This window comes from Diadema antillarum, unplaced genomic scaffold, assembly GCF_040938485.1.
Source record: "Diadema antillarum isolate AM-2024a unplaced genomic scaffold, OU_Dant_1.0 seq00000783_RagTag, whole genome shotgun sequence".
NCBI classification, from domain to species: domain Eukaryota; kingdom Metazoa; phylum Echinodermata; class Echinoidea; order Diadematoida; family Diadematidae; genus Diadema; species Diadema antillarum.
In genome coordinates, this window is record NW_027271671.1 from 1,758,674 (window position 1) to 1,773,515 (window position 14,842).

The 14,842-nt window shown below is 38.2% G+C and overlaps 1 protein-coding gene across 1 annotated transcript in view; it reads right to left on the reverse strand.

The window, feature by feature from the left end:
• The window catches only part of LOC139739118 (D-beta-hydroxybutyrate dehydrogenase, mitochondrial-like), a 48,699-nt gene extending 34,380 nt beyond the window's left edge, over positions 1 to 14,319 (reverse strand). The window contains exon 1 of the mRNA XM_071649736.1: positions 13,354 to 14,319. Coding sequence (XP_071505837.1) covers positions 13,354 to 13,690 — 337 coding nt within the window. The 5' untranslated portion in view covers positions 13,691 to 14,319. The remainder of the gene's footprint in view (positions 1 to 13,353) is intronic.
• Positions 14,320 to 14,842: the final 523 nt, after the last annotated feature.

Here is a 14,842-nt window from a genome sequence, read left to right on the forward strand (position 1 = left end):
CCTTCATTAAATATGACATCATAAGAAAGCCTGAATAATTAACCGCAAAGTAACACCTCACTTGCTGTGATTGGGTGTTCCTGGAATGTGCAAAATAGCCAATTATGGGGACAGATCAAAAGTAATGTTACATTTGAATGAAATTATGTAGTTTTAAGAGAAATATGATACATCAAATCAAAACTTTTGAGGGGTTTAGAATAAGCGAACGAATACCTTGTTCACTAATGCCCAAAAGTGTTTGTATTATTGTATTACTCTAATGCTTTCTTACGGGACGTTTTACAAAATTTTCGATTAAGGGCATATCATCAACATCCCATAAATGAAAATAGTTCATGACGGGATTATTCTAGTATCAATTTGTAAACTAGTAAAGGGAATCAAGAACCTGCCGCACGCAGGACAGGTAACGACTGAGTAGCATTGTCAAATATGATGAGGCAGACTGAATGCCAGTAACAGGTTTTGGGCATCGACTTTGTTGGGTGACGTCTGCTCACTGAATATAGTAATTCTACTCACTGCAACAGCATATTGTTCCTTACAGCTCAGGTATGATAATTTGAACAAGTACTTGTCTCGAGCGAATGCGGATGAATATGAATTGAAATGCCTAGTTCTGATCTTTGGTTATTAATCAGACATACATTTCCGCCTTCAAGAAAGCGGCAATCATGCGATAAGGTATAACTTTTTATTTAGTCTTATTGCAATGTCGAATGCGACATTTTAGATAGATAGAAAGATAGATAGATAGATAGATAGATAGGTGGATAGATAGACAGATATTGGTTTATTTCATCAAACAGATAAAAAAATGAGCCTCATTACATTTACTACAAATACATTTCTCTTTCAAAATACAATTTTGCATCGAAACTAGTTACACATAAATTTTCACGACTGAAGGTGAAATCAACTGATTTAGAACATGAAGAAACAAAATATACCTACAGTTGCATTCACACATATAATATATGTGTGAATGCAACTGTATGTATATTGTGCATCATGTATATAGTACATGTATACATGTACACTAACCTGCTATAGTGATAACACGTACCAAATTTCAAATCAAATACTCATAAACTATATGCACCAACGATATATTGATATACTTTTTACTATAAAAAATGATCCCATGAGGACATACTGTTCGAATATTTCTTTAAAAAAGTGCTTTAAACGTCAAAGAAAAAACTATACCAATCCCAGGCGCAAAACTTTGAATCCATCGCTCAAAAATATTTGGGATGTCAGCCAAATCAGCTAGCAATTTGTAAAATTTTCACCGAAAGAGAGAAAACAAAATAAGAGAAAATGCTGCCAACATGGCAACACATCGTTCAACAGTATTTCAAATACTAATTAAAACTACTTATACTTTTATGTAGTTTTTTTTTATTAGAAATGCCGCTACCCTGACAGCACACATAAGCCCTGCATATCCATATATATCAGCGGCCACGTATTATGCCAAACCCAAAGTTAAATACTCAAAACCTGAGAAAGTTAGCTCAAACTATGTATTTTGGATGACTTAAACTCCAACGTTGCCGTCATCGCCAACGCCGTCCCCGCCGATGTCGACAAAAACACATTTTTACTTCATTGTGGTAGTTTTCTGTTCAATTCGAAATCCCTTCACGCACACACACACACACACACACACACACACTCAAAAGTCTTTCACAGTCGACGCCACATCCACCAGACAACTCAATGGAGTGGAAACAGCACTGCCAGTCACTTGACGTCCGCTACAAGAGAAGGAGCAGACAGTCGCGTGTGCAATACAAATACCATATATCGGTAGAACTCTCAACACGACACGTCATTTAACTTGTCCATAAATTTTTTGTCATTGACGTGTCACGATAACTGTGACAAATGTTGTGTCCAACATAATTAGATAACGTATAGGGATGCCATGAATGCAGTTTTCACTTTTCTGACTGGAGGAGTTTTTCCAACACGCAACAATGAGTTCAGTTATGGTTAACAATATTTCAGTATCAGAATTAACATTGACTTAAACAGGCACCTTTTTCCCTCTGTCTCGAAGAAACTTGACACAAAGCCTTAATATGCCTACTATCAATACCAATATCTAATCCGTGGATTTCACTGGCGTGCAAATGAATAAAAACAATATTTTCTTCTTTCTTAAAAGTTGCTTATTGTCTTTTGTTAATTAACAGTATTCACTTGTCAACATGATAATCTCTATTGAACGTGGTTCCATTCTAGTAGTGATAGCCGATAGTGGTATTTATCATATCTCCTTTTTTTTTACTTTAGGGTGGGGCATGGAATAGCAGTGTTACACACTGACAGATGAGTATGCTGCAGTGAAATGAATAAGAGTAACAGGTAGTACCTACTCAATACATCACGTTCGTAGTTGAGAGAGACAAGGAGTTGAATAACAGATTACTATGTAAGGTAATTCTCTAAAACATTAGACATGACCATGTTTTATTTTTCTAATAATCCAGCACGTGGTCTTCAAGTTTTTCGTGTCACATGATCAATCGCACTGCTTGTAGGTAAAGTACTTTTGACAAGGCTAGACTTGTCGGAAGCAGAACTCGCGGAATTCTGACGACAACCTCAACTTCATTCACATTTTAATCAACGATTACAGGCAGAGGTGACCAGTTGCTCATTGGAACATCATTACACTACTAAGGTTGTGCTAACGTTGATGGGGCGCTTAGAATTGACAACGTCTCCCAAGTAAAAGAGCATGCCAGCCTCCTGTGCTTGATTTGATTCTTCTCATCCTTATTACGCTTTCTATGTCCTGGGATGTTTCAGGTCGTTAGCGTCAATCGGCGTGTGTCGCCAAGAGAAATCGGTTTGCTGAGGTGGTGCTTAAGGTGGTCCGTCGCCAGCTAAACCAGCCCTAATTTGTTGCGATAGCGTTCCAATGTGCCTGATACCATGGTTATATTACTGTTCGTGTCTTGTAAAAATGACGAACTAACGAGCAGTGACAATAGATCCATCGTGGGTCGTCCATCTGTGTTCAAAGAGGCGGTTTTAATCGACGTGAACAGGCCAAGTAAACATTGCAGCCCCACACATTGACTGTGATCGATGACTTTGCTCATAGGCAGGTCTTTAAGCTGCGTTGATTTGCATCATGTCTGGAACATGACGGTCTGTAGGGGCCAAACGTATGGCGTTATTGTAGCAAGAGTTAGTCTTTCTTTTGGTATCAAAAGTACCTTGCAAATATGCATGCCCTATAAAATCACATCTACCACGTGTGTGTGTGTGTGTGTGTGTGTGTTTGTCAGAAATATATCGTATGCCAAGAGTGCAAATGTATAAAGGGTTTCCGCAATGTTCATGTGATACTTGCTGGTTCAAACTTCTCCAGTAGCGTTGCATGATTACTTGTGACAGATTTTTCCGAGGGGCCTTCGTTTTGATCAACGAAAGAGACTTTTCCCACCTCCTTGAAACTGCGGGCTCGGGGCAGGAGGTGGAGACAAACTGGCTTGTCAAAATGAATTAATGATGGACGACAAGTAGCCTAAATTGCGCTGAGCTTGGGGACACAACTAGATAGCCGACATACCACTTGGTAACATTGATTGTTTGTCTTGTAGTTTAAAGTTCACTTGTCACCGTCTATCGTTTTTTCTTTTTTTTTACTCGTTTCTCTCCTTTCAATGATCAGAACGAACATCTTCAACACAAAGACTTGTCATAATCTTCAAGCATCACATCCTGAAAAAAGAAATACCACAGTAAAAGTTGCATGGTTAGTGTTTGTAAGGCATGTTTCATTCAATTATGTCAAACTCGAGACAGATTAAGGGGACTTACAGAGATGTTGTATGGTACTAACTCACCAGAGTCATATGCTGAAGCGAGTTGTAGAGGTCCCTGGTCGTTCGACGTCTTTCGTCGTGCTCTCTTTTTTATGTAATGTTTCCATCGTCTTGAAAAAGTAATGACAGATTTTGACGGAAGGCAATAGAATCATCTATGTACAATACCCACTCGATAACGATCCCTATCATTGGACAGTAAAGTCTGTCGAATGTAAATGTAAGACACTTTGGTAAGAGGCTTTATTACAATGGCTACGATGACATCAACGAAGATAATGGAAATATAGTATACAACATCATGACTATACCTCTAAAACTTGTGTAGCATAATTATTATGTTTGAATTGGATACTGATGAGAAGCATTGCTCCGAATCAAAAGAAAAGTACAATGTATTCTCAGCTGTAGGCATAATAATTATATATATTCTGTATCAATACAAATCAATATTTTTTTCGTTGCTCATTCTTTACATCATAATCGATGTCTTTTTCACAGAAACACAAACGATTATAATACAAGTTGCTGCATCATGTAAGGTCTTACCAGTGGTTCTGAATAAGTAATCCGGATTCACATTCCTCAGCCGTTTTTGATGTCATCTTCATAAAAAAGTCGCATATTTGCTCATAATATATTTCACAGCATCTATATCTTTCACGCATACATTAGACACAATTGGTACCTCCAAGGGGATTCTATACATCACTTCTTTTAAAATTCTGTGAATTCTCCGCTAAAGAGTACGTAAAACTATTTACTTCGGATAGAAGAAAATGAAATGAAAGTTCATTTTTGTCAGGAATATGAGAATAATGAACTTATGAATGCATTTTTCTTTTCTTTCACTTCTTCAGTTCCATTGCAAAACATAATGGCGATTTCCCTCTGTTGATATTCCATTATAGGCATTGACTCACGTAGGCAAGCGTTAAGGGAATAAGGAACACATTCGCGAATATGTATGGGAAAGACTGACTAAAATGCTTTTGAGGAAGAGCTAAGTAGTATACAACGGATACCATATAAATAGGAGTCGACAGCATACAAGTAGCCAGAGGCTTGTTATTTTCGACGTTAGCCCTGTATGGGATCCCTAACTTTTTGGCAGATCAGGAACGATCTTGATTTAACATCGAGTGGTTTCTTTAACTACACCTTGTTAGGTGAACATATCAGTAGCTAGGTCACGGAAAAAATACAGATACAATACCAGCAGATCTAAATGAGGTGATTTCAACTATAAATAACATGAATTCAAATATTTTCGGAGTGTATTTGACTAGGTATAATATTGTAGCAACAGACGTAACGAAATGGGAATCTTCCGGAAACCCATGGGGCTACAACTTGAATTTATGTCGTATCACACACTATTGAAAGAGAAAATAGCACCAAGAAATTTAAGATATAAAGTCTGAATAAACCTAGTGAGCCTAGTTTTTAAGTTCATAATATAATGGATATTAGATGAGATTCAGAGCTAAATGACGCTACAGAAAGTTTGCGAAAAGAGCCTCATATTTTTATACATTCTTGTTCATTTCATCCCATATAACCACTTTATAAAAGGATCAGTTCCCTGGTAAGTCTATACCTTTGATTTTCTCTAAAATTTGAATGCACAATCACTCATGTAAAACAATCAGACACATAAACACACTCATTGATGACTATTAACAATTCTTGAGAAAAAAAAATGACAGTCAAAATAATACATTCACACCGTGGTTAACTTATTTCACACGAAGGAGATGGTTGTGTTTGTAATGTTTGAGAACGCAAGAATTATCTACTGCCACACGTGCCTGGTGTGGGAAACGCTTCAAACACAGAGAAAGGAAACCACGGCAGAAAGAACTGGAACGATTTCTTGTTGACAGGTTAACTAACATTCATTTTCTCCCTTAGATTTACCAGGATGCCTTTTTTATTAACATACTGCACATCTATGTGGTGAAAAATGATTCCAACTTCACGCAATCAATGATCATTCAAATTTTACAGAGGATTAATACTAAGCTCACTCTTTTAGTAAAACATGTGAAACGTTAAAAATATGTATACAAATGTATATCTTATTAGGTCCAATTTGATGAAACATATATCACTCTCTTTGATTTTTGGTCGTTGCGCTATATAAGTGTATATCATTATTATTATTATCATTATTATTATCATTATTTACCATCATCATTATTGTTATTACTATCATTATTATTATTATCATTATTATTATCATTATCATTACCATCATTATTATTATTACTATCATTATTATTATTATTATCATCATCATTTTCATGCAATAAAAAGCCAACTTGCACACGGTGTGAGATGCACTCTAATTGTTATTGCAAGTGCATCCCCTAATATATCAGAGATGAAATCTTGCTGATCTAACGACATGACTGTACATTGAACTCAGAAATAGTTCTTTTTATTCGATCCTTATACACGCCACCATGCTAATCCTTGTCATGAAGAAGCATTAGTTTTCAACTTCCTTTTGTGCCTTGTAACAGAAAACCTAGAGAGAACCAGAGCAATATACAATATATTCGCACCAATTTTGATGTGATGTCTTAGATAAATGTGACCGTGCACCACAAAACGAACAAAAAGTCACACACAGTGATTTTGTGTGAGGACTGAAAATAGGTGAAATGAGTTAACCAAACCAATCTTGAGTTTTTCACATTTTCTGAAAGAGCAAGTCTCTTTCTATATCATATCAAAATTTGGGATCATAAAACAAACAACAACTTATGTTTTCAGCAGTTTTTCTCGACCACTTTTTGGTGGAATAGTGTGATTAGTTGTGTCTCATAGAACCCTCTTCCCATTTCTCAAAAACCCTGTCCATACACTTCAATTTCAATTCCAATAACATTGGAGAGAAAAAAATTGAAAATTAGTATTACACTATTTACAGAATGTGCTAATGAAGCATGCTCAATTTCAGCTTAATCCGATAATCCCTTCATTGTTGTTGCTCCAGTGGTCAACATCCTGTTTTTTGTCCAATTCATTCCACAGGCAATACCAGCACAGCTTGGTAAAGATTAAGCGCTTGACTACACCCTGTACTTCAGAGCCCCGTTTTCTCAGTTCACACTTTTACAGAGTGTGTCCTTATCTAGAGTGAACTAATGACAGGGAGACAAAGGAGATCTTTGAAAGTTTCTGAGCGACGGCGGACTGTGATGGTGTGATGGTGAGGGAGGCTCACCTATATAGCAGTTGATTGTAAAAATCAGAAATAATGACGGGTTTGTAAACTAATGATGGCATCCATTTCTTTACTTTGCTAATAAGGGTCTTTCCATTCAATCCAAAGTTATAGGTCATTAACCTTGTGAATGGAAGTATAGGTATAGTCGCATCATTCTTTTTCCTCCGTTGTTAGCGTTCGGCAAGGCTAGTTTCCTGTACAGCACGGTGACAGTTGTCTGGGGAATTTGGTAGGAAAAGGAATTATCGCTTGTAAGAGAGGCGAATCGCCCAACAATGTACAAAGACAAGAGACGTGAAATATAGATCTATTTAGCATTGAGTAGTCTAAATTTCAAGAATAATAGGAAGCAATAATGGTCATAATTTGCACAAACCTGCGCAATGTGTTACACTAAGTCAAGCTTGAATGTGCTTTACAAATGCAAATAAACAAACATTGTTAGAAAATTGGATGTGAAAAAAAAAATCCAAACAAAATAGAAACGTTCATTAGTAATTCAAAAAAAAAGTTGTCCTTGATATTCAAGTTTGATGGAAACATAAAGCATTAAGTTATTGGGGCACTGACCAAAAGTCATAATGTAAACAAGTGTAAAGTGCACAATGTGACACAGCGCTTACTAATGCCCCATTACACAGAGCTTTTCTTCTTCTTCTTTTTCTTCTTGTTTTTACTTCTTCTTCTTCTTCTTCTTCTGCTTCTTCTTCTTCGTCCGGTCACCCACTGAAGTGTATCGTACCACAGTCCGATGGATGCTTTTATTGCTACTGTTTGACAAATTGCCATACATTGACATAAATAACTCTAAAATAAACCTGAAATTTATCGATCTGGTGCACACTTTTGGTTAGATAATATTATCTAGATTTTTCCCAAAAAAGCAACAAAAATGAATATTCAGGGAAATGCTAATGGCGGTATCTCAGCTCTTTATATTCTGCGCGTGCGTCTTCACTGTGTACATCAAGTCCCTTGAGGTGGGTGAGAAGCAATATGACGGATATCAAGCATTTGTAGACTTGAAATGACACGATCAGAGGCACAATTCTTTTTTGGAATGTTCGGAAAATTGTCAATCCCCAAAGTGTAGCCATAGTTTATGCATGGAGGGCAGGCTAGCTAGCAGGAGGAGGGTGTGGAAGGGGATATTTTCCAACCCTTCCCATAGAATTGAAATGAAAATATCTCGTATACACAGTTGGAATTGATGGAATATTTGGAAAATTGTCAATCATAAAGGTGTAAATCTATGGAGGGAAACCCAGCGAGGTATTCAAGGTTAGGACGAAATCAGAAGGGAGGATTGATCTCCCTCTCACATGAGGGAACTTACATGGATTTTCGGAATTGAAGTGACAGATTTGGTGCACAGTTCTGATGAAATATATTAAATTTTGCCAATCTCAAAAGCGTACTATGTCCATGGCAGGGGAGGATGTGGAAGGAGGTATCATCCTCCTAGACGAGATGAATTTTGCATGTTCAAAATTGAAATTCATTCATTTATTATTCATCTCGAACAAAAACATGCAAAAACATGTGCTCATTTTGGATGAAACATTTGGAGAGTTTTCTATCCAAAAACACCCAGGAATTTTACGTATCTCGGGAAATGTTTGTTTGTTGTGCTGTTATTCTATTTTTTTTTGGGGGGGGGGGAGGGGAGGCAAAATGATATGTTTGAACCCCCCCCCCCACACACACACACACACCTTCACTCATGTGTACACAAACAAGGTGTAGCAATTAAATTTGCATACTTCCCGAGACTGTTGTTGCTCTCTTAGAGTCATTACACATATTCATAAAGTTAATGGAGTAAGGAAAAATCTACCGTCTACTCATAAAAATGAAATGGACAAGATTCATACACAGTAGACGGCGTATCCTATCTTTTAAGCTTAACGCCGAGCTCCATCTGCAAATGAGCTTATAAGATTGAGCAAAGTTAACGAAACGATATAATCATTTCTTTTCAATCAATCATGGAAATAAGCTGATAAATGAGTAATTAACATTTCGCATGTCATTGGGATGTCGTATATATCATCTGAGACGTACGGCTCTTTTCCTAAAGATAATCATTTCTGTCTTCATAATTCTACAACAATTTCCTTCAAAGAATACTATTACTCTCTGTAAACTCAGAAAAGAAATTTGGCACAGAACTTTGGGTGCCATTAAAAAGGGGGAAAAAAGGACTTGCGAAGAGATCACCTCATCGCGTTTACCACGTCCTTGTTAACAATAACAACGAGGGCCACTTTTTTTCTAAGAGATGTAATTATGACACTTAAAAAATTCAGAATTTTGTTGCATTTCCTCCGATTTTATCAAAATTATGACTGTTCAGTTTGTTCGACTAATGAACTATGTAAAAATGAGTGCGAACATGTAATGGGATTTATCTTTTATACAATCATACGCTTCGTGCGCAACAAGTGTGTTTGGATTTGGTAGATTTAAACGTTACCAGCAACGTCGTACTGTAACAGTGCAGTTAAAGTTGTCTTACACTTGCACTCGCGGGCATTGCCTCTTTGTGTGCGTGTGTGTGAGTGTGCGTTCGAGTGTTTGTCGGTCTGATATCTGAACTTGTTTGACACAATCACTTACCCGAAATGCTGATATAAAATATATCAGTGTTTACTCTGCCATGCTCCGAAAGACATAACAAGTTCTTTGAGACGCAGATACTATACGCGTTGCGATACGAGGGTATACAGCTGCTGGGTGGAATTGAGTTTCACTAGCATCGGAGAAAAGATATGAAGTTGAGCGGTGGACATCATTCTTCTGAAATGTATGTAACTCTTCCACACAATTGCAGTGAAGCACTGAAAATGTGTCCTTATCTATGGCCATTAAATGCTGTGAGAATGACATGACGTGAAAGCTTCGTTTGAAATGTTCACACCTCAATCTGAAGTAATGTTTACATCAGTGTTTAACATGAAAATACTAGAATGCAGAGCGTCATAGTTTCGGCATTGAGCAAACTCGAGCACACGAGCTCTACAAAGTTACTTCTATCTGCTATACATGCGGATGGGACATTGTCACAAAGATACAAATTTCTTATCCAGTCCTCTTATCTCCATATCATTTTCGTACTCATTTCATTTTTCCTGATTTTAATTACTTTACTTTGAAGACTTTCCGTTTATCTTAATTTTACTGATTTTAGAGTGGACAAACACACAAACAATCAACAATAATATGGTACAAAACAGTGCATGAAATTAGAATGAACACTTAGTCTTTATACATAAATAACATTACAGAAATACAGTCAGAGTACCTACAAACGGTCGGATGGACTGAGGCTTCACCTATAGTTTGCGACCGTTTAGACAAATGTCACAACATAAACACAAAGCTAAAATGGGAATACATGTACTTGCTAATAATAAATCTTTCTGAACATGAAAAATATGAAACAATAATCATATCATGTAAACAATATTATCATTACACAAGTGGAATTTATAAGTGATGCATCTCAGATTCGTGGCATCACGCTAATTAGCCTGGATCTATAACCGCTGTAACAACGACCTACTTACCGAACTTTGCATATGCGCCTACTTAAGAAATGCCCTACTGAGTCAACAACGCCAGTCAAAAGTTCATGTTTGCCTTCTTGGATATGTTTTTCAAAGACGAGACATTATATATGGATCGCACTTGATAGGCATTTTCCTCTCCCCCCCCCCCCCCCCCGCCGTCTCTCTCTCTCTCTCTCTTTCTCCTTTATCTGCGTCAGTCTGACTCGCTCTCTCTCTCTCTCTCTCTCTCTATCTATTATTATCTATCTGTTGCTCTGATAATGATAAAGATCATCTCAAAGTCATAACAATTTTGTTCAGTTTTCGACTTAGACTGGACTTGCTCAGCTACAGTAGCTGGTTTGTCATATTTTGGCACATCTTAAATCTAGTTTTCTTGTATTGCCATTTAGTCTTTGCTTGGGTTTTTTTGGGGGGGGGGGGGTGGAGGGGGCTTGGTTTATTTGGTCTGCTTTGTTTTGTTGGGTGTGTGCGTTCGCGTGTGTTTGTTTGTTCTTCATTCGAGGTGTGGGAAAGAAATATGAGGAAAGGATTGGTCATGTTATTGCGAATAAATCTGAAAATTAAGAATTATGTATCCACATGGAAGATTTGGGTCGGTTGAATCCTACAGCTATGTCCAATTTTTTAAATTCTTCGATAGCAACCGCTATACACTAACATTAATGACGACTACAGGTTTACATCAAAAGAACTTCACGCTGCATATCCCATGAAGCTGGTCTAAGCACTATTTCCACAAACAATTCGTTCCCTCCCATTGGAGCAGTGCATGACGTATCTGGTATAGTTCATTCCCTTCAGATGGAAACTTCACTATGAGCAGAAAATCATAAATATCATCGAATAAAATCGTCAAGTAAGCTTTCAATGGAGAGTGAGGGTATTCGAAATGTGCTACTTTCATAACAATAGGTCACTGACCTCTAATTTGCGAAGGAGGTGCAAGAGCTCTTGTGGCGAAAAGGTCTACAGTTCGTATATATAGGTATTATACCTGATCCTTGTGTCTATTATCTCTCAACATTGGGATAATGAGATTCCACGACAACTTACAAAGGAGAAAAATAGTTTTCCTGGAAGCACTATGTAAATGAAAATTTATTTGGAAATGCTCTAGGCGACGCAAACATAGAAAGTTATGGTGACATATACACACTCTCATTGATGCACCTTGGAAAATGAAAATTTGATTTGATGAAAACAAGTTGAACAAAGTATGGTAATCGAAGAGGCGTAGGTTAACGATGATTTAAAGGAGGGGAAATGAACCCCACAGCAATGGTCACACACAAATAAAAATAAATATATTTACGATTAAAATCATTTCTAACTCCTATGTACATGTAAACGTAAACGCCAATAGCGCCCTGCAATATTCTAAACTACACTGTTCTATTAAAACACATAAGAATATATCTATATAGACGCGTATGTTAGTTATATACAGATGGTGAATTTTATAACAAGATTCGGATGAATCGAATTGCTACCACGTAACATTTGATTCCCTTAGAGCTCACGGTCGTGAACTCTACTTTCTGATTCTTGCATGGGTATGACCCTGTGACAGTGTGCTTAGTCTGAACAGTGGAAATTAGATCTACAGTGCAGTCAGATTTGGATGACATCTGTATGCGGTAAATAATATTCTTTTGGATGCAACACAAGCTAAGTTCTCTTGAGTGCTCCAATATGATGGTGGAAGTCAAACACAAAATTATAGATATACGCAAGAATTTTTAACTTCTTTTTCTCGTTCCTCATTCCTTTTCTTACTTTCACAACTCCTCCCTTTCATCTAAACCCTCTTTTATTCTCTAAGGGAAAAGAGGGATGGAGGCAAGGGCAAGCTAACAAATTGGAAATTTGAAAATGAAAGACAGGTATTAGATTCAAGTTTGATAGCGTTTTAATCAGTACAGTCTGTAAAGGTGTTTAATATAGACATATCTTTATATTACGAATGTGTGTATATTTCACCTCCACAATTTATTTGTACAATATTTCGGTCACTATGCTATAGTTCCTTTCTTTTACCCATGGAAAGCAATTCCCTGTATTATCAGACATTAAAGTATTGAATCTTGAATATCATTTCTATCCAGCATCTGGTCCCAGCCTAGGCCATATTTATAACCTAGACAAATGAATGGTATAAATACACGTTAGTTACAAGAGCAAATGGTACATGGCTCTTACATGAACTACTCTTGCCAAATTCATATGCCCTCGAGCAATTCTATTTCACCTCGCTGGGTAAGCACTTGGGCTGATTATGCATTTGTTGTGCATATAATATAGTACAGTGCGTTCAAGATCATGTACTATCTATTCATAAAATGTATTTATATTGCGCAGGTCACGAACGTCATGTCACAGTCACTTCAGAGAATATGTAAATTCGAAATCCTTCTCGTTTTCGTCCTTCCCACAATATATCCTTGCAAGTTTACCGAGTTTTCTCATAATCTTAGATGTAGATGGCTATGGGATCTATCAAAGTAACTCTTCATCCGTGAGTGTATTCGTCCAATTAATTAACAATTTCTTTTGGTTTGCGGTGTTTCAAGGTCTGCCCATTTCCCTTTCAGACACGGACAATAAAGTTTTATCTTGCGAAAGAAATGATTTATTAATAACTTGATTATCTATCAACTTTTACCGGACGTTTCTAGGAAAGTCTACTGACCTTTCTTCGGGTCTGGCAGATTTGTCTTCACGTATTCTACGGCTTCCTGTACATCTGAGTCCTTCGTCACGTCCATAGGGATCACATGAAGTCGTTCCGATCCCTCCTTCCGAAGCTTTGCAGCCCCTTCTTTTTCAGGGTAAAGAACGCCTGCGAACACCACCATGCCCTCCTGGTCGAACCGTTTAGCCATGGCGTGGCCAAAACCTGTGTCACAGCCCGTGACGACCACGGCCCGGCCCACGGGGCTCAGAAGCCGCTTAGGCCGGATGTGGCGGATGACCAGAGCAGTAACAATGACGATGGATATGACAGAGAAGATAATGAGGTAGCACATCCTTGTTGATGATGAGGCGAGTCAGAGAAATTGGTAAAAATATCCTGCTTTGAAACGGCGGGGTTTATTTCCTCTCTTTTTTTTCTTTTGACACAAGTGTAAATATACTTTAAAAAGAGGACGGAAGCTCCGATCTTCCCATTGCTGCAGGATGAATGTAGTGAATAAAAGAAATTGTTCCTATTTTGGCATTGCTTTTGTTCGGTCAGGTTGTAGTTTGATACCTTAGATATGCCGGACGGTCGATTTACATTCAAGGAAGGGACAGAGCTTTGGCGCGTGCCGTGGCCGCACCTCTGACACGCGATCCGTTGAACACGATACGACTGCCACGGGGCACGATATTAGAACACTGCACTAACACAGCATGGTGAGTCGGATTCAATAATCCAAATACCATCAACATAAGACAGCGAGCTAGATGGACAAACTTGGCCGACTCCTCACATGCCCGGTTTCCTGACTGACCTCGGGGAAGCTCGCACAGACCTTTCAGTTTCTTCTACGACAGGAAACTGACTCCTTCCCCAGCACCGGTGCGAGAATTTATAGGCAAAACCATCACGGGCAGCTCCATGTAAGGGCAACACACCTCGCGTTTTAACCAGACTTACGCTCGCACATATAGCTCGTCTCATTCTGCGCTGCGTGCTTGGCCAAATAACGGGGCTAAACTTGTTGGCTGCCGAGCTCGCAGCTGCAGCGCAATCCAGCTACTCTTGACGAGCTGTTGAGCGAACTTTGCTCCACTCAACCGTGAATCGGCCCGTCAGCAATCCACCCAACCAACTAAGATAGATAGAGAAATAGAGGGAGGAAGAGGGTATTACGCATTGCAAAATATGAATATGAAAAGAGACCCTAAAGCGCATTGATACCAATGGCTCAATAACCTGGCAAACTGAGGAGACAAGAATACCAAGTTTCTTGATCTTGTATGCTTGAGCTTGAATAGATCAGATTTCTAAAGAGCTCACACTGCGACGTGTAACAAATTGAAGGTACCTCACACACCAGTGACTTGCTTTCTCCCGTGTGCTTGGCGGAGCGTGGCAGGGGCCAATGACCGATCGTGCTGCCTGCCAGGCTCTTGCAATTGGCTTCTCATCTGCAGTCTGTCGTTATGGCAACGGAGAACCGCGCTGAACAGAA